This window comes from Macaca mulatta, chromosome 16 (genome assembly GCF_049350105.2).
Source record: "Macaca mulatta isolate MMU2019108-1 chromosome 16, T2T-MMU8v2.0, whole genome shotgun sequence".
In the NCBI taxonomy this organism is placed as follows: domain Eukaryota; kingdom Metazoa; phylum Chordata; class Mammalia; order Primates; family Cercopithecidae; genus Macaca; species Macaca mulatta.
In genome coordinates, this window is record NC_133421.1 from 72,053,603 (window position 1) to 72,074,917 (window position 21,315).

Consider the following 21,315-nt stretch of genomic DNA (forward strand, 5'->3'; position numbering starts at 1 on the left):
ACAAAGGATAAAAACAGATACTTCTCAAAAGAAGACATACATGTAGCTGGCAAACATATGAAAAAATGCTCAACATCACTAATCATTAAAGAAATGTAAGTCAAAACCACAATAAGATACCATCTCACACCAGTCAGAATGGCTTTTCTTAAAAAGACAAAAAATAACAGATGTTGATGAGGCTGTGGAGAAAAGGGAACAAATGTAATTAGTTCAGCCACTGTGGAGAGCAGTTTGGAGATTTCTCAGAGAATTGGGGGTTAAACTACCATTTGACCCAGAAATCCCACTACTGGGAAAATAAGTCATTCTACCAAAAAGACACATACACTTGTAAGTTCATCACAGCATATTTGCAATACCAAAGACATGGAATCAACCTAGATACCTATCAGTAGTAGACTAGATAAAGAAAATGTGGTATATATACACCATGAAATACTATGCATCCATAAAAAAGAACAAAATCCTGCCCTTTGCAGCAACATGGGTGTAGCTGGAAGCTATTATTCTAAGCAAATTAACACAGGGACAGAAAACAAAATACTGCATATTATCGCTTATAAGTGGGAGCTGACCATTGACTATACCTGGACATAAAGATGAGAACAATGGACACTGGGCACTGGGGACTATTAGGAAGGGTAGAGGAGGTAGGCCAGGAGGGGTCAAGGGTTGAAAAGCTGTCTGTTGGGTACTATGCACACTACCTAGATGATGGGATCATTTATACAACAAACCTCAGCAACACACAATTTACCAATGTAAGAAAGCAGCAAATGTACCCCTGAACCTAAAATAAAAGTTGAAAAAAAATTTTTTTAATTGAAAATCCTTCTAATTACTTAATGATAGCAATAGCTAATTTCTAATGAGTGGTGTACCAGGCACTATTCCAAATACTTTACATATATTTATTTAATTCTCACAGAAATACTATGAGGTAGGTACTTTTATTATCACCATTTCACAGATGAGAGGTGTTGATTCACTGTGCTATATTTAACAGTTAGTTTACTAAAGTTTTTCTTTCCTTTTATGACTTATAGCTTAAGCTCAGATAAATACTAAATTTGTACAGACAATTTACTGTTATAATGGTAGGTTTCAAATTCAGTGGCTGCTATTACGGCTGTTGTTTCTAACATATTTCTCCACAATGAGTAATAGCTGAAGAATGAATAATAAACCTTATTCATTCTCTTTGTTTCAAATGTCTACTTAAAATGTTAGCAGGGTATCATGCAACAAGTATAAGGAGCTGTTCTTTTTCCTCATATCCATACCGAATCCCCTGCCACCTTGGTTTTGTGTTCTTTCTGAACATCTGCATTGTTTTTGCTTTTCTCCCTCTCACTGGAGTTTAGGGCATATACCTAAGTAGAATTTTTAAGGTTAAGGTATTATTTCACATTTTTCTTATTTCACATATTTTTTCTTAAGGAGGGAAGGTCTTTGAAAATAAACTAGAAACCATTCTGGAAAACATGAACTACAAACTTGAAAATGAAGAAATGAAAGATCTACGGAACCATTTGAAAATTGATGGTATTTCATTTACCATTTATCACTTTCTTTCTGAAGAATCTTTAAAATCCTCTCGTAAAACCTCTGAGAGTTTGCTTATTCAATTTCACTTAGAAAGTAAGGAGGCCAGAGCTGGGCACAGTGGATCACGCCTGTGATCCCAGCACTTTGGGAGGCCGAGGCAGGCAGATCACCTGAGGTCAGAAGTTCAAGACCAACTGAGCCAACATGGTGAAACCCCGTCTCTACTAAAAATACAAAAATTAGCCGGATATAGTGGACCAGGCCTATAATCCCAGCTACTTGGGAGACTGAGGCAGGAGAATCACTTGAACCCAGAAGGCAGAGGTCACAGTGAGCCCAGATTGTGCCACTGCAGTCCAGCATGGGCGATAGAGTGAGACTCCGTCTCAAAAATAAAGAAAGTAAGAAGGCCAGGCACAGTAGCTCACACCTATAATCCCAACACCTTGGGAAGCCAAGGCAGGAGGATTGCTTGAGCCCAGAAGTTTGAGGTTGCAGTGAGCTACGACTGTACCATTGCACTCCAGACTGGGTAACAGAGCAAGAGTCTGTCTCTTAAAAAAAGAAAAAGAAAATAAATAGTAAGAAGTACTTGTAGAGTTACAGTCCTCAAGGATAAAAATATGACTTCTGGTTATTAATCTCAATGTTGTCAGAGAACCAATAAGGACACTGGTAGATTTAGATTTAACTAGAAAAACAAACACTTCAGAAGAAAACAATGGAAGATATTGAAATAAATGTTACAAAAGGTCGGAGACTGACAAAACTAAGTGAGAAGGTAAAAAAGGTTTGGAATTGTTCAGGAAAAAAAAAAAGTATTGTACAAATAGAGGTGATCATGTTTTTATTTAACAAATATGAGATGAATGTCAGAGTGGAGTTGAAATAGAGGGTAAGCAATTTCTGACTTGAGACCATTCATCTGGCATTGGACAGATATCTTTTAGGTCAAAATGACAGTTTAGGAGAAGAATTTAAGATCCAATTTAGCATTTAAAACATGGTCTTTTGAATTCTATGAGGTAGTTGAATACAAGAAAAACACTCAAAAATTAACAAATGCTCTCTCTGAAAGCAATGTTAACCTAGAAAATTTTAAGAAAAAAAGTGATCTCATTCCTAATAGCAATAAAAAAAATTATTTTACCTGATTTATGCTTTGTATTTCAGACAATGGAAAGATTTTATTAAATTCTGTGATCCGTGCAGCCAATTTATTTTCTGGTGAGTGAGAAATGCTAACAAAAAGATATAAAATCAAGATCCCTTATTATACATAAAACTATTTTAATATATTTATTTATGGAATGCCTCAGTATTATATAAATGATACACAAGCCTTATTTCACCAAAGTATTGATGACATGCTTCTTTTTAAGAATACTGGTGAGTTTTTTTATTGCCTACTTTTTTAGGAGTAGCTTTTCTTTTTAAAAGAAGTCTATTTTATTATAAGTATCCGGCTTGTTTCCATTGTTTTCAGAGCATGAATAAAAGCATTCTTTTGACCAGGCTTAAAGGAAATATTCTATTTTTAGCTCCTCCTTATGATGCTCTGCAGTCAGATAATCCACATTGTGTTCTTGTTCTTCTGCAATTACATCTCTTGCAAGTTGAGATATTACTGTTTTATTATAATTGTCTAAATTTAGAATCATTGTATGTGAAAATATTCACTTATGTTTCCCATCTTTTTCCAAGGTGATAAGATAAATGCCAGTGACATACAACTTTATCTAGGAAATGTAGGTATTGAATTTACAAATAAAGAAAACCAGGATCTACTGGACATAGTGCCATTGGATGGTAAGCATTTCAGACCTTGCATTCAATTTCAGAGAATCTTGAATTTATGAGTTGTACACATAAAATTCTAGAAGTATGACTGTTTAAAGTCCTATTAAAAATTAAGAGAAAATCAAGCATAGGAAGAGCCAATTCTAATATAAAATGTACTGTCTTTAGCATTTATATCTTAATTTGGGAGGTAATGTCTTCTTTGGGGTATTGCTATTATGGGATAAACAATTTTAAATGTGAGACTCAGCATTTATAACAAGACTAAAGCTAAAGATAGGAAAAGATAATAAAAGAATTGTGGAAAGGAAGAAAGATGCACCTCTAAAAAAAAGAAAAGAAAAAATCTATTTCAACATGTTAGAGTTCCACTAATAGTACACCAAATACCAGAATATAGTTAACCTTGAGAAACTTATTAATTTCTTTACTTCCTTCTTTGGATTATTATTAAGATAAATTTATTAAAATTTACTAATAAGCATTAATGTCTTTCTGAATTTCCACTTCCTTGTGAATTAAATTGAGACTTATTTTACAGATAATAAAAGGGTATATAAAGATAGGCTGATGGATGGAGTGAAGACTTACAGAGGTGAGTAAAAATCATGCTAGAAAAGATAAAACTGAGTTCTTCAAGCTTTTGTGTTTACTTTCTTAAAACCTATCTTATTTCCCACTGATTAGATTACTAATTATGTTAATATATTCTTCAAATTATGAACTGGCATTGTTACTCGTACACAATCACATTTGGGGTAATAGCTTTCACTATTTTGTCACTGTAGCAAATTTCAAATCTTACTGGTAAGAAATCTTTGGATTGTTGTCTCTTTGCTGTAATTCATCAGTCTTGCTTGCTCTTTTTCCTCCTACAAATTGCTGTAGCAGTGTTTTCTCGAACACTGATGGGGAAAACTTTTCTGTTCCTGCTCCACAACTGATTCTTTTGTTCACTTCAAAGGTTTTATGATGCTTCCTGTCTGTGTTGATTGACTAAAATAAGCAAGCATTTTTCTGTCTTTAGCATAAATACAAATTTTTCTTATTCTTATCCCCTTCTTTTTTAAGGAGGAAAGGTTAATGTCAATAAAATAGATGATGCTCTTGAAAACATGAGAATCCCACTTGAGGAAGAAGAAATTGAGAAACTGTGTGAAGACTTACCTCTTGATGGTGAGCATTTCACAAATAGAGGGCCTTGTAAGAAAAAGTTTGTTTTTCTGTGAGAACATCTCAAGTATACTTATTAATTTCATGCAAAAAGTCAGAAACATATAGAGCATATAGAGACCCAATCCTAAAGAGTGGAGAAATACTGTCCATTATTATTAACATGAGATAAAATATGAATAATTGGGCCTGGTACAGTGCCTCACACCTGTTATCCCAGCACTTTGGGAGGCGGAGGTGGGCAGATTTCTTGAGCCCAGGAGCTCAAGACCAGCCTGGGCAACATGGCAAAATGCCATCTCTACCAAAAAATATACTACAAAAATAATAATAATAATAATAGCCGGGTGTGGTGGTGGACGCATTTGTCTCAGCTACTAGTGGAGCTGAGGTGGGAGGATCACCTGAGCCTGAGGAGGTCAAGGCTGCAGTGACCCATGATGGTGCCACTGTGCTCCAGCCTGGATGACTCTTTGAGACTGAGTGAGACCCTCTCTCAAATATAAATGTAAATATTTATATATGTACACATAATTGTGTGTGTGTGTGTGTGTGTGTATATATATATATGTATATATATATTTCCTTATATTGCTGCTACCAGAGTTTCTTTTTTTGTTTTTGTTTTTGTTTTTTGTTTTTTTTTTATTTCACAGGTTCTGGTGCCTGGTCATCTGTTTTTTGTTTTTTTTTTTTAATTTTACTTTAAGTTCTAGGGTACATGTGCACAACGTGCAGGTTTGTTACATATGTATATATGTACCATGTTGGTGTGCTGCACCCATTAACTCGTCATTTACATTAGGTATATCTCCTAATGCTATCCCTACTCCCTCACTCCACGCCATGACAGGCCCCAGTGTGTGATGTTCCCCTCCCTGTGTCCAAGTGATCTCATTGTTCAATTCCCACCTATGAGTGAGAACACACGGTGTTTGGTTTTCTGTTCTTGCAATAGTTTGCTGAGGATGATGGTTTCCAGCTGCATCCATGTCCCTACAAAGGAAATGAACTCATCCTTTTGTATAGCTGCATAGTATTCCATGGTGTATATGTGCCACATTTTCTTAATCCAGTCTACCATTGATGGACATTTGGGTTGATTCCAAGTCTTTGCTATGTGAATAGTGCCGCAATAAACATACGTGTGCATGTGTCTTTATAGCAGCATGATTTATAATCCTTTGGGTATATCCCCAGTAATGGGATGGCTGGGTCAAATGGTATTTCTAGTTCTAGATCCTTGAGGAATCGCCACACTGTCTTCCACAATGGTGGAACTAGTGTACATCCCACGAACAGTGTAAAAATATTCCTGTTTCTCCACATCCTCTCCAGAACCTGTTGTTTCCTGATTTTTTAATGATCACCATTCTAACTGGTGTGAGACGGTATCTCATTGTGGTTTTGATTCACATTTCTCTGATGGCCAGTGATGTTGAGCATTTTTTCATGTGTCTGTTGGCTGCATAAATGTCTTCTTTTGAGAAGTGTCTGTTCATATCCTTTGTCCACTTTTTGATGGGATTCTTTGCTTCTTTCTTGTAAATTTGAGTTCTTTGTAGGTTCTGGATATTAGCCCTTTGTCAGATGAGTAGATTGCAAAAATTTTCTCCCAATCTGTAGGTTGCCTGTTCACTCTGATGGTAGTTTCTTTTGCTGTGCAGAAGCGCTTTAGTTTAATTAGATTCCATTTCTCAATTTTGGCTTTTGTTGCCATTGCTTTTGGTGTTTTAGACATGAAGTACTTGCCTATGCCTATGTCCTGAATGGTATTGGCTAGGTTTTCTTCTAGGGTTTTTATGGTTTTAGGTCTATCATTTAAGTCTCTAATCCATCTAGAATTAATTTTTGTATAAGGTGTAAGGAAGGGATCCAGTTTCAGCTTTCTACATATGGCTAGCCATTTTCCCAGCACCATTTACTAAATATGGAATCCTTTCCCCATTTCTTGTTTTTCTCAGGTTTGTCAAAGATCAGATGGTTGTAGATGTGTGGTATTATTTCTGAGGGCTCTGTTTTGTTCCATTGGTCTACATCTCTGTTTTGGTACCAGTACCATGCTGTTTTGGTTACTGTGGCCTTGTAGTATAGTTTGAAGTCAGGTAGTGTGATGCCTCCAGCTTTGTTCTTTTGGCTTAGGATTGTCTTGGCAATGTGGGATCTTTTTTGGTTCCATGTGAACTTTAAAGTTGTTTTTTCCAATTCTGTGAAGAAAGTCATTGGTAGCTTAATAGGGATGGGATTGAATCTATAAATTACCTTGGGCAGTATGGCCATTTTCACAATATTGATTCTTCCTATCCATGAGCATGGAATGTTCTTCCATTTGGTTGTGTCCTCTTTTATTTTGCTGAGCAGTGGTTTGTAGTTCTCCTTGAAGAGGTCCTTCACATCCCTTGTAAGTTGGATGCCTAGGTATTTTATTCTCTTTGAAGCAATTGTGAATGGGAGTTCACTCATGATTTGGCTCTCTGTTTGTCTCTTATTGGTGTATAGGAATGCTTGTGATTTTTGCATATTGATTTTGTATCCCGAGACTTTGCTGAAGTTGTTTATCAGCTTAAGGAGATTTGGGGCTGAGATGATGGGGTTTTCTAAATATACAATCATATGATCTGCAAACAGGGACAATTTGATTTCCTCTTTTCCTAACTGAATACCCTTTATTTCTTTCTCTTGCCTGTTGCCCTGGCCAGAACTTCCAACACTATGTTGAATAGGAGTGGTGAGAGAGGGCATCCCTGTCTTGTGCCAGTTTTCAAAGGGAATGCTTCCACTTTTTGCCCATTCAGTGTGATATTGGCTGTGGGTTTGTCATAAATAGCACTTATTATTTTGAGTTACGTCCCACCAATACTGAATTTATTGAGAATTTTTAACATGAAGGGCTGTTGAATTTTGTCAAGGGCCTTTTCTGCATCTATTTAGATAATCATGTGGTTTTTGTCTTTGGTTCTGTTTATGTGATGAATTACGTTTATTGATTTGCGTATGTTGAACCAGCCTTGCATCCCAGGGATGAAGCCCACTTGATCATGGTGGATAAGCTTTTTGATGTGCTGCTGGATTCGGTTTGCCAGTATTTTATTGAGGATTTTTGCATCGATGTTCATCAGGGATATTGGTCTAAAATTCTCTTTTTTTTTGTTGTGTCTCTGCCAGGCTTTGGTATTAAGATGATGTTGGCCTCATAAAATGAGTTAGGGATGATTCCCTCTTTTTCTATTGATTGGAATAGTTTCAGAGGGAACGGTACCAGCTCCTCCTTGTACCTCTGGTAGAATTCGACTGTGAATCCATCTGGTCCTGGACTTTTTTTGTTGGTAGACTATTAATTATTGCCTCAATTTCAGAGCCTGTTATTGGTCTATTCAGGGATTCTACTTCTTCCTGGTTTAGTCTCAGGAGAGTGTATGTGTCCAGGAATTTCTCCATTTCTTCTAGGTTTTCTAGTTTATTTGCATAGAGGTGTTTATAGTATTCTCTGATGGTAATTGTATTTCTGTGGTGTTGGTGGTGATATCCCCTTTATTATTTTTTATTGCATCTATTTGATTCTTCTCTGTTTTCTTCTTTATTAGTCTTGCTAGCGGCCTATCAGTTTTGTTGATCTTTTCAAAAAACCAACTCCTGGATTCATTGATATTTTTAAGGGTTTTTTGTGTCTCTATCTCCTTCAGTTCTGCTCTGATCTTAGTTATTTCTTGCCTTCTGCTAGGTTTTGAATGTGTTTGCTCTTGCTTCTCTAGTTTTTTTTAATTGTGATGTTAGGTTGTCAATTTTAGATCTTTCCTGCTTTCTCTTGTGGGCATTTAGTGCTATAAATTTCCCTCTACATACTGCTTTAAATGTGTCCCAGAGATTTTGGTATGTTGTATCTTTGTTCTCATTGGTTTCAAAGAACATTTTTATTTCTGCCTTCTTTTCATTATGTACCCAGTAGTCATTCAGGAGCAGGTTGTTCAGTTTCCATATAGTTGAGCGGTTTTGAGTGAGTTTCTTAATCCTGAGTTCTAGTTTGATTGCACTGTGATCTGAGAGACAGTTTGTTATAATTTCTGGTCTTTTACATTTGCTGAGGAGTGCTTTACTTCCAACTATATGGTCAATTTTGGAATAAGTGTGACGTGGTGCTGAGAAGAATGTATATTCTGTTGGTTTGGGGTGGAGAGTTCTGTAGATGTCTATTAGGTCTGCTTGGTGCAGAGCTGAGTTCAATTCCTGGGTATCCTTGTTAATTTTCTGTCTCATTGATCTGTGTAGTGTTGACAGTGGGGTGTTAAAGTCTCCCATTATTATTGTATGGGAGTCTAAGTCTCTTTGTAAGTCTCTAAGGACTTGCTTTAATGAATCTGGGTGCTCCTGTGTTGGGTGCATATATATTTAGGATAGTTAGCTCTTCCTGTTGAATTGATCCCTTTACCATTATGTAATGGCGTTCTTTCTCTCTTTTTATCTTTGTTGGTTTAAAGTCTGTTTTATCAGAGACTAGGATTGCAACCCCTGCCTTTTTTTGTTTGTTTGTTTTCCATTAGCTTGGTAGATCTTCCTCCATCCCTTTATTTTGAGCCTATGTGTGTCTCTGCATGTGAGATGGGTCTCCTGAATACAGCACACTGATGGGTCTTGATTCTTTATCCAATTTGCCAGTCTGTGTCTTTTAATTGGAGCATTTAGCCCATTTACATTTAAGGTTAATATTGTTATGTGTGAAGTTGATCCTGTCATTATGATGTTAGCTGGTTATTTTGCTCGTTAGTTGATGCAGTTTCTTCCTAGCATCAATGGTCTCCACATTTTGGCATGTTTTTGCAGTGGCTGGTACTGGTTGTTCCTTTCCATGTTTAGTGCTTCCTTCAGGAGCTCTTGTAGGGCAGGCCTGGTGGTGACAATATCTCTAAGCATTTGCTTGTCTGGAAAGGATTTTATTTCTCCTTCACTTATGAAACTTAATTAGGCTGAATATGAAATCCTGGGTAGAAAATTCTTTTCTTTAAGAACGTTGAATATTGGCCCCCAGTCTCTTCTGGCTTGGAGAGTTTCTGCCAAGAGATCCTCTGTTAGTCTGATGGGGTTCCCTTTGTGGTAACCCAACCTTTCTCTCTGGCTGCCCTTAACATTTTTTCCTTCATTTCAACTTTGGTGAATCTGACAATTATGTGTCTTGAGATTGCTCTTCTCAAGGAGTATCTCTGTGGTTTCTCTGTATTTCCTGAATTTGAATGTTGGCCTGCCTTGCTAGGTTGGAGAAGTTCTCCTGGATAATATTCTGCAGAGTGTTTTCCAGCTTGGTTCCATTCTCCCTGTCACTTTCAGGTGCACCAATCAGACATAGATTTGTTCTTTTCACATAGTCCCATATTACTTGGAGGCTTTGTTCGTTTCTTTTTACTCTTTTTTCTCTAAACTTCTCTTCTCCCTTCATTTCATTCATTTGATCTTCAATCACTGATACCCTTTCTTCCAGTTGATTGAATCAGTTACTGAAGCTTGTGCATTTGTCACGTAGTTCTCATGCTGTGGTTTTCGGCTCTATCAGGTCATTTAAGGACTTCTCTACAAAGGTTATTCTAGTTAGCCATTCGTCTAATCTTTTTTTCAAGGTTTTTAGCTTCTTTGCGATGGGTTCAAACTTCCTCCTTTAGCTTGGAGAAGTTTGATCGTCTGAAGTCTTCTTCTCTCAACCATCAAGTCATTCTCCATTCAGCTTTGTTCTGTTGCTGGTGAGGAGCTGCGTTCCTTTGGAGGGGGAGAGGCTCTCTGATTTTTAGAATTTTCAGCTTTTCTGCTCTGTTTTTTCCCCATCTTTGTGATTTTATCTACCTTTGGTCTTTAATGATGGTGACGTACAGATGGGGTTTTGGTGTGGATGTCCTTTCTGTTTGTTAGTTTTCCTTCTAACAGTCAGGACCCTCAGCTGCAGGTCTGTTGGAATTTGCTGGAGGTCCACTCCAGACCCTATTTGCCTGGGTATCAGCAGTGGAGGCTGCAGAAGAGTGAATATTGCTGAACAGCAAATGTTCCTGCCTGAAGCTTCGACTGGAAGCTTCAACTCAGAGGGGTACCCGGCCGTGTGAGGTGTCCGTGTACCCCTACAGGGGGAGGGGTGCCTCCCGGTTAGGCTACTCGGGGGTCAGGGACCCACTTGAGGAGGCAGTCTGTCCGTTTCAGATCTCAAACTCCATGTTGGGAGAACCACTACTCTCTTCAAAGCTGTCAGACAGGGACATTTAAATCTGCAGAGGTTTCTGCTGCTTTTGTTTGGCTATGCCCTGTCCCCAGAGATGGAGTCTACAGAGGCAGGTAGGCAGGCCTCCTTGAGCTGCAGTGGGCTCCACCCAGTTCCCAGAGTTTCTATACCAAAAAACACTAGAATAAGATCATGGCCAGGGTTGGGATCAAGTATATAAGTTAACAGAAAAAGAATATTTGAGAAGGTAGAGGAAATTATGAAATAATTCAGAGAGAAATAAACAGAAAAAAAGAGAGATAAAAGAAAGTGGTGGAAATTGTTTAAAGTGTACTATTGTAAAATGTACAAAACATTTCTAACTATCACATTTAATAAATTCATAGGTCTTAAGCTTTAGATTGCATAGAAATCACCCACTCCCTTGAGACTGTGATCAAGTAGGTCTAGGATGGAGCCTATGAATCTTCATTTTATATAAGCAATCCCACTATAGTTAATTTTGTTGAAATAGCTAGCCTTTACAATAAAAGAAAATATATGTTGATATATTTATTTGGGATTATTACCTTTTTGCATGATCTTTAGCAACACAATCTCGTCAAAGCACTCTGTTTAACTCTTAGGATCATGAGCATCTTAACATCTTTAGCATCTTGAAATAATGTAATAGTTTGATAACCATCCCAGAAGTGCTGATTTACCAAAGCTTATCTAACATGATCTGATGCTTGAAACCATAAGACTTTCTGCTTGCCAAAAACATGGTCTCTTTCTTGCCCAACCTCTAATCCTTTTTTCATAAAACTGTGTAACACATGAGCCAGCCAAGAGTTAAGTCTAAAGCTCCTGTTAAAATGGGGATATGGCCCCACTCTAAATTTCTAGAGGAGAGATCAGCTGATGTCTTGAAATAAATATTACTAGAGTTTGCCTCTGTTCTATGAAGGCTGAGTTTCAAAAATACAACCAAAGAAACAAAGTACAGCAATAAACAAAAGGGATATAAAAACCAGCTAGAGAGTCATTTAAAATATTTGAAATAAGTAGGAGGAAATAAATGTCAGTGTTTTAATATAGTGCTCTATTGTTGGATCTGAAATAGTTCATAACCCAGTGGTTTCTTTGACATTAGTGATTGCTGTCACAGAAGCAGAGACTTCATGTTGTTTACTGTTGTATCCCCAGTACTGAAATAGAGCCTGGCATGTAGTATGCACCCAACAAATATATTTTTTAGAATGTAATTATTTTATTAATATTTAAAAGCATTTTTATGTTTTGAACATATTTTTGAAATGATAACCTTTTACTTTAGTGAATAGTACTGGACAAGGCCAGATTTGATGTTTTTCTACAACTTAAGTTAGTATTGGTAGCAGTTTAATAAATTCAAATCCTTTGACTCCAATCACAAGGCTTTCTCTTAAGTACTTCACTGATTTTTGTAAAATATTCTTCATTTGAACTGTTATTAAAATTGATTTTAAATAAAATTTGTATGTGGCTAGATATTCCTTGTTGATTTCACTTTCACTGACACTTTTACTGTCATTTTACAGTGCTTACAAAATATTACCTGTTGGGTTTCTCTTTTTTCCCCAACTTTCATTTTAGAATCAGGGGTACATGTACAGGCTTGTTACATAGGTATATTGTATGATACTGAGGTTTAGAGTATGAATGAATCTGTCCCCCAGGTGGTGATCATAATACCCAATAGGTAGGGTTTTTTTTCAATCCTTACCCCATTTCCACCCTCCCCCATCTTATATTCCTCAGTGTCTATTATTACCATTTTTATGACCATGAGTACCCAAGGTTTACCTTCCACTTGTGAGAACATATGGTATTTGGTTTTCTGTTTCTGTATTAGTTTGCTTAGGATAATGCTTTCCAGCTGCATCTGTGTTGCTGCAAAGGATGTGATTTTATTTTTACATGGCTGCATAGTATTCCATTGGGTATATGTACCATATTTTCTTTATCAAGTCCACTATTGATGGGCATCTAGGTTGATTCCATGTCTTTGCTGTTGTGAATAGTGCTGCGATGAACATACAACTGCATGTGTCTTTTTGGTAGAATGACTTATTTTCCTTTGGGTATATACCCAGTAGTGGGATTGCTGGGTCAGATGGTAATTCAACTCTCAGTTCTCTGAGAAATCTCTAAACTGCTCTCCGCAGTGGCTGAACTAACTTACAGTCTCACCAGCAGTAGCAGCAGCGTGTAAATGTTCCCTTTTCTCCCTAGCCTCACCACGATCTGTTATATTTTGTCTTTTTAAGAAAAGCCATTCTGGGCCTGGCGCGGTGGCTCATGTCTGTAATCCTAGCACTTTGGGAGGCTGAGGTGGGCAGATCATGAGGTCAGGAAATTGAGACCATCCTGGCTAACACGGTGAAACCCCGTCTCTACTAAAAATACAAAAAATTAGCTGGGCGTGGCAGCACGCACCTTTAGTCCCAGCAACTCAGGAGGCTGAGGCAGAAGAATGGTGTGAACCTGGGAGGCGGAGCTTGCAGTGAGCCCACATTGCGCCACTGCACTCCAATCTTGGTGACAGTGTGAGACTCCGTCTCAAAAAAAAAAAAAAAAAGACAAGAAAAGCCATTCTGACTAATGTGAGATGGTATCTTATTGCGGTTTTGATTAGCAGTTCTCTAATGATTAGTGATGATGAGCATTTTTTTCGTGTCTGTTGGCCACTTGTAGGTCTTCTTTTGAGAAGTGTCTGTTCATGTCCTTTGCCTGCTTTTAAGTGGAGTAATAATTTTTTGCTCTTTAAGTTCTTTAATAGAGTCTAGATATTGAACCTTTGTCAGATGTAAAGTTTGTGAATATTTTCTTCCATTCTGTAGGTTATCTGTTTACTCTCTTGATAGTTTCTCTTGCTGTGCTTCTGTGTGTTCTTTAGTTTAATTAGGTTCCATTTGTCAATTTTTGTTTTTGTTGCAATTGCTTTTAAGAACTTAGCCATAAATTCCCTGCCAATGCCAATATCAGAAAGAGTATTCCGTAAGTTTTCTTGTAAGATTTTTATAGTTTGAGGTCTTACATTTAAGTCTTTCATCCATCTTTTGAGTTTACTTTTGTATATGGTGATAGGTAGGGGATCCTGTTTCATTCTTCTGCATATGGATAGCCAGTTATCCCAGCACCATTTTTTGAATAGGGAGTTTTTTTCCCACTGCTTATTTTTGTCAACTTTGTTGAAGATCAAATGGCTGCAGGTATGTGACTTTATTTCTGGATTCTCTATTCTGTTCTATTGGTCTATCTGTCTGTTTTTGTACCAGTACCATGCAGTTTTACTTACTGTAGCCTTGTAGTATACTTTGAAGTCAGGTAATACAATGTCTCCAGCTTTGATTTTTGTTTTTGATTTTTTGTTTTATTTTGCTTAGGATTGCTTTGGCTCTTTTTTGGTTCCATGTGAATTTTAGAATTTTTTTCTAGACCATCAAATATTTGATGAATTTAACAATGAAAGTAATTTTTTCCTTTTTTTCCTCTTTCACACTAGTGAGGAAGTAACAAAAACAGGAAAAATTGACTGAATAGAATAAATGTGTTTATCATATTTAGATTATTTTTCCTTTCTCAATTTACACTTATATAAAGTAAAAATAAACTAATTAGAACTAATAGAGTGACTTGTACCTGTAACCTCAGCACTTTGGGAGGCCAAGGCAGGAGGATCACTTGAGCCCAGGAGTTCAAGACCAGCCTGGGCAGCACAGGGAGACCCTATCTGTAAAAAAAAAAAAAAAAAAAATTGTAAAAAATTAGCCAGGCATGGTGGTACATGCCTGTAGTCCAAATCACTCAGGAGACTGAGATGGGAAGATCACTTGAACCCTGAAGGTTGAGGCTGCAGTGAGTCATGATCATGCCACTGTATTCCAGCCTGGACAAGAGAGCAAGACCTTGTTTCTAAAAAGGAAGTGTATATGCATATATATATATATGTGTGTGTGTGTGTGTGTATACACACAGACACACAGAGAAAGTATATATATGTGTATGTATGTAGTTTTATATGTATGAAAGTATATGTATATATATTCTTTTTATACATAAAAAGTGTATATGTATACTTTTATATATATATACACACATACACTTTTTTCTAAATATATATATAATTAGAAAAAATTCTAGGCAACTGTCAGATCCTTAACACTTTACTTCACAGTTTAAGAATTTTATGTAATTGGGACCTATATTAGTATGCTTGGGCTTCCACAACAAAATACTATAGACTGGGTGGCTTAAGCAACAGAAATTTATTTTCCCACAGTTCTGGAGATAGGAATTCCAAGATCAAGGGGCTGGCCTATTTGGTTTCTGGGAGGGCTCCCTTTCTGTCTTATAAATGGCTGCCTTCTTGCTATGTCCTTACATGATGGAGAGAGGGTGAAAGAGATCTCTTTCTTCCTCATTTTGTAAGACCACCATCATATTGGATCAGAGACCAACCCTTACAACTTTATTTAATCTTAATTACCTTCTAAAGACCCTATCTCCAAATACAGTCACATTGGGGGTTAGGGCTTCATTATATGAATCATTCATTATATGGGGGACATAATTCAGTCAGTCTATAGCAGGACCATATCAAAATTGTATCTTGTCTTATAGATGACAGAAGAGTTAAACTGGATTTACTTCTGAATGAAGTAGATGAAATTTTAGGTGAGTCAGAAGAAATGATGATAAGACAATAAAAATCATCTAAATGTTTAACAAAAGAAATTATTTTGAAAGTATTTTATGTTATCTTGTCCATATCATATTAATCCTGACATTGTATCTGTTTTTATTGGCAATTTATATACAACTAAAGAGGCATGCTTTATAAACTAAATGTTATTAATTATTATAATCAGTTGTTATCTACATCTTACTTAAAAGGCCACAGTGTAATGCCTAAATAACATGTCTTATATTCTTTGGAGTTTTTCAATAATATAATTTCATTCTCTACTGTTTTGATAGCAAAATAGCAATGCAAATTACACATACAGGTAATATGACTACTAAGAATAAATTCATGATTCAGACACAAATGAAACAATAGAGCAAATATTACATGCTAGCAGAATTATTCATGCCACATCATTTTGTGAACTATCTGTGTGCTGTGTTTGTTTCTTGCAACATCGAAGAGCTTTCTTCTACCGGAAAGACGTTTCATTTCTGAAATCTCCCTTCTAGTTCTGTGTAATTAGACAACACTGATGTTTCTGTTGCTTTTTATCCTGTATTTGTGGGTAATGCTACACAGACATAATTGATTTTATAATTACTATTGAAATTTGATTTTTTTAATTATTTTCTTTTTTAAGGGGAAGAAATTGACTATCAAGACCTGGAAAATATTCTGAAAAACATAGGGTTAAGACTCCAACTAAAGGAAAACTCGGTATTGATGAAAAGTTTGCCACTTGATGGTAAGCATTTAATTTACGATGAGGTATTTATTCATCCATTTACTAAAAGTCAATGTGCTGCCATTAGGCACTAAACATTATATTTGGCTCTGAGTCATAAAGAATAAAAAAGACAATGTCCAGGTCCTAAAAGAATTCAATGTATAGACAGACAGCACATGCCAAAAAAATTCCATGCACTTTGGTAAGTGCTATAATATTAATAAAAACATAACAAAGGCACAGAGGCATACCCAACCAAGGCATGTTTGAGGAACCATGTATAACTTCATGTTGAGATAGTACAGAGTACACAGTGATATTCACAATATGTGAAGAAATACTTCATTAATTTGGCTCAATTTAATCAAAGAAGAAGACAAGTCCCAAGGCAGAGATACCCAGGACTTTTTAATCATTTTCTTGAGCTGACACTCTCCTCTGGTCAATTTCACCTTTGTTTTCCCATAAGTTATTGGGGTACAGGTGGTATTTGGTTACATGAGTAAGATCATTAGTGGTGATTTGTGAGATTTTGGTGCACCCATCACCCGGGCAGTATACACTGCACGCTATTTGTAGTCTGCTATCTCTCATCCCCTTTCCACCCTTCCCCCCAAGTCCCTAAAGTGCAATGTATCATTTTTATGGCTTTGTGTCCTCACAGCTTAGTTCCCACATATCAGTGAGAACATATGATGTTTGGTTTTCCATTCCTGAGGTACTTCGCTTAGAATTATAGTCTCCGATCTCATCCAGGTTGCTGCAAATGCCATTAATTCATTCCTTTTTATGGCTGAATAGTATTCCATCATATAAATATACCACAGTTTCTGTAACCACTTGTTGATTGATGGGCATTTGGGTTGTTTCCACTTTTTTGCAATTGCGAGCTGTGCTGCCATAAACATGTGTGTGCAGGTATCTTTTTCATATAATGACTTCTTTTCCTCTGGGTTGATACCCAGTAGTGGGACTGCTAGATCAAATAGTACTTCTACTTTTAGTTCTTTAAGGAATCTCCACACCATTTTCCATAGTAGTTGTAATAGTTTACATTCCCACCAGCAGTGGAGAAGTGTTCCCTGTTTACCGCATCCACGCCAACATCTACTGTTTTTGGATTTTTTTCTTATAGCCATTCTTGCAGGAGTAAAGTGGTATCGTATTGTGGTTTTGATTTGCATTTCCCTGATCATTAGTGATGTTGAGCTTTTTTCGTATGTTTGTTGGCCATTTGTATATCTTCTTTTGAGAATTGTCTATTCACGTCCTTAGCCCACTTTTTGATGTGACTGTTTTTCTTCTTACTGATTTGAGTTTGTTGTAGATTCTGAATATTAGCCCTTTATCAGATGCGTAGATTGTGAAGATTTTCTCCCACTCTGTGTGTTGTCTTAAAAGAGCAATTTTATTTTGCTCATGATTTTGTAGGTCAAGAACTAGGTTTTTCTGGATCCAGAGAAGTTATTTACATGATAGCTCACTCTCTTAAAAGGCAAATTGGTACTGACTGTTGTCTGGGAACTCAGCAGGACTTCAGTCTGGGACCTCCAGTTCTTCTCTATGTGGGCTTCTCCACAGGATTGCTTCATCTTCCTCATAGCATGGTGGCTGGTTTTCAAGAGCAGTTGTTCTAAGAGACAGGTAGTGGAAGCTGTCAGTTTCATAAGGCCTAGGCACAGAAACAGGTACAGAGTCACTTCTGTAGTTTTCTGTTGATTAAAGCAATTGCATAACATACACAAAATTAAAAGTGAAAGGACATAAATCTTCCACATCTCCATGGTTAGGTTGAAATGTTAAATGAAAAAACAAAAATTGTGTCATTCTTACTCAATTGTCAAGAATTTTATATTTTAATACTCTGGTTTACTACATCAAACACAGTACCTTGAGTTGTCATTGTTAGAATTTATTTAAAGTTAAATTGAACAATGATTTTATATAGCTCAGTATTTGAGGGAAAGTGTGAAAGCTGTTTTTCTAAAATTGAGAGAGAATAAACTGGATAGAATCTTAAAAAAAAAAAAGGAAAGGGTGTTTTCTCCTCCTCCCCACTTTATGTTTTTGTGTTCCATGGGTCTACATGCCTATTTTTATACCAGTACCATGCTGTTTTGGTGACTATGGACTTATAGTATAGTTTGAAATCAGGTAGTGTGGATGGCTCCAGATGTGTTATTTTTGCTTAGTCTTGCTTTGGCTATATGGGCTCTTTTTTGGTTCCATATGAATTTTAGGATTTTTTTTCTAATTCTGTGATGAATGATGGTGGTATTTTGATGGGAACTGCACTGAATTTGTATATTGCTTTTGGCAGTATGGTCATTTTCACAATATTGATTCTACCGATCCGTGAGCATGGGATGTGTTTCCATTTGTTTGTGTCATCTGTGATTTCTTTCAGCAGTGTTTTGTAACTTTTCTTGTAGAGATCTTTCACCTCCTTGGTTAGGTATATTCCTAAGTATTTTATTTATTTATTTATTTATTTTACAGCTGTTGTGAAAGGGATTGAGCTCTTGATTTGATTCTCCGCTTGGTTGCTGTTGGTGTATAGAAGCGCTACTGATTTGTGTACATTAATCTTGTATCCAGAAACTTTGCTGAATTCTTTTATCAGTTCTAGGAGCTTTCTAGAAGAGTCTTTAGGGTTTTCAAGATAAATGATCATATTATCAGCAAACGGTGACAGTCAATTTCACCTTTAACCACAGAGAAACGTAGAACTGAAAGAAGGCAATCGACCAACCATAAAAGTTACAGGATAAAATACCAGAGGGCAGCTTACCAGTCTTCTCTTGTTTACATTAGTCCTTCACTCCTGAAGGGTTTATGTGGTGCCCTGATGTTACCTTCCAGACACCGGACCATTGGTCTAGCCTTTTATTGCTGCTTTCTGTAATGAAGGAGTAGGCAATGATAATCTTAGATTCATGGTACATAAAGGAAAAGGCAAAAATCGTTTAAAAAGAAAAGTTTCCCTAATTGGTGCTTTAACTGCCACTGCTAGCCCTCTACCCGAGGCTGTACACACACACACACACACACACACACACACACACACACACACACACAGCTTTTCATTTCCCAAGAATTTTGTTACGGCTTTTCACTTGGTTCCTACAATCCAAATTTCTGCTCAAACTTCAGTTGCTCCAGGGTTGATTTGTGGAGAGGAAGCCAGAAATCCATGCTACTTCACCACCTATGTGGGATTAGATGAATTTCTGTAAATATGAAACCTGTCATGGCAGCAGACAACATCTCACTGATTACCTTGAAGAAGAATTTATTGTTATGGGCTTGTCAATGAAAATACAAAGCAAAGCATCCATTTGATGTCATGTGAAAAATATATAGAAATGCTCAATGCTAACATTCAAAGAAATCTTGTCATAATCATCAGGTTTTTTTGCTCAAGAATCGCTTGAGCTAAATCTAACTATATCTAACATTATACTTGGGAACACCAATATGCATGATCTTAAGCAGAGGAGTAGAAAAGGAGAAATGAGAAGAAAAAAAGAGAGACATAAGAAAGGCATAGCAAGGTACCACTAATTGTTTTGGTGTCAAAAAAGAAAAAGTAGGTAGATTTATTATCTTAAGAGCTCTCTCCTGTTGGTCTAATTCTTATTTCGGGTATAAACACAAACACAAAAAGATTTGAGTAAAATTATGAGTTGTTCTTCTGAAATTGCTGGTTTTTTAAATATTTTATCAAGCCTCCCCACCAGTTGCTATACTGTGCTTTAATATCTTACAGCTGCTGGAAAGTTGTATAAGCGTAAGTTGCTGGATGGTATAAGGTCTCTCAAAGGTAAGTGAGAAATCAGGTAAAACTGATTGTGTTTACTTTTTTAAAACCACATATATTTGGGGTGATGACAAGTTTGGCAATTAACCTGTTTATTGTTTTTGTCTCATAATTTACTACTTTGAACATAGTGCCTTTGGGGAAGTGATTTTTTATTCTATCACTGCATTTAAAATCTATTTTACAAATAGAATTATAAAGGCAGCTTCTTGCCACATTTCATCAGACTTGCCTAGTTCTTCAGTTTTTTCCTTATAAATGTCCCATGAAACCTATAGTCAGATCCTCTAGACAAAAATGGGAGAGCATTCCCATTTTTGGGATTCACATGGCAATTATTTTCATATAAACAACTTTATTGTTTCTTTGATTGTTTACCCTCTATTAACTCATGGACATGCCTAGTATTTTTCACTTTATCATTATTGTTTGCATTTCTCATTCCTGTTCTCTTTTTTCTAAGGAGTGAAGCTTAGTGTTGATAAACTAGAACCTTTCATGGAACATATGGGCTTTGAGCTTGAGGAAGAGGAATACCAAGATCTGAAAAACAACCTGCCCATTGATGGTGAGCTGCTGTTTAAGCAAAACTTTGGATCATATATGAGAACTTCTGATAGTATATTTAGAGTTGTGCAGAAGCATTAAAAAATAAAAAGAACTGCCCTCCAGCCTGAGCAACAGAGTGAGACCCTGTCTCCAAAATAAATAAATAAATGCATAAATAAATAGATACGTAAAAAGGTAAGAGTCCAGTCCTCAAGAATTAATTCATGCAGTAGACTTTATTGAGCATCTAATATATGTACACTATTAGGAATACAAAAATGAAGATGACAGAATCTCTGACCTCTAGGAGTTCATAGTCTAGTAATACATCTTATATGTAAACAATATATCATAATGCAATGTGGTTGTGAATATATAAAAATATGTTCAGTGAGATCTTAAAGGAGGAAAGAACTAAGTTTTCCAGGAAGGGAATCAGAGAAAGGCTTGTCAGAAGATGTGTGGAAATTCTCCCAGATGAAGGCATTCCAGATAGGAAAATAATGCATACAAAAGCGTAAATGCATGCGAAGCCACAGAATTGTTAGGATTGCAGCAAGAATTTCCTTGGGGGTAGAATGTGACTTCATGTTACAACATGGCAGGAAAAAAAAAGGCTGGAAAGGCAGATTGCCAAGACTGGAAAAGCTATGTAGTTTAGCTTTCATCATCCTTTTGAGCCTTTCAGTAATGTGTGTCTTTCTAGAAATTCATCCATTTCATCTAAGTTGTCTGATTTGTTGGCATGAAGTTGTTCATAGTATTTCTTTATATTCCTTTTTAATTTC

At 36.4% G+C, this 21,315-nt stretch overlaps 1 protein-coding gene across 1 annotated transcript in view; it reads left to right on the top strand.

The window, feature by feature from the left end:
- The window catches only part of EFCAB3 (EF-hand calcium binding domain 3), a 158,331-nt gene that overhangs the window by 17,165 nt on the left and 119,851 nt on the right, over positions 1-21,315 (top strand). Inside the window, exons 11-19 of the mRNA XM_028836627.2 lie at positions 1,444-1,548; positions 2,725-2,778; positions 3,256-3,360; positions 3,893-3,946; positions 4,423-4,527; positions 15,365-15,418; positions 16,072-16,176; positions 19,928-19,981; positions 20,442-20,546. Coding sequence (XP_028692460.2) covers positions 1,444-1,548; positions 2,725-2,778; positions 3,256-3,360; positions 3,893-3,946; positions 4,423-4,527; positions 15,365-15,418; positions 16,072-16,176; positions 19,928-19,981; positions 20,442-20,546 — 741 coding nt within the window. The remainder of the gene's footprint in view (positions 1-1,443; positions 1,549-2,724; positions 2,779-3,255; positions 3,361-3,892; positions 3,947-4,422; positions 4,528-15,364; positions 15,419-16,071; positions 16,177-19,927; positions 19,982-20,441; positions 20,547-21,315) is intronic.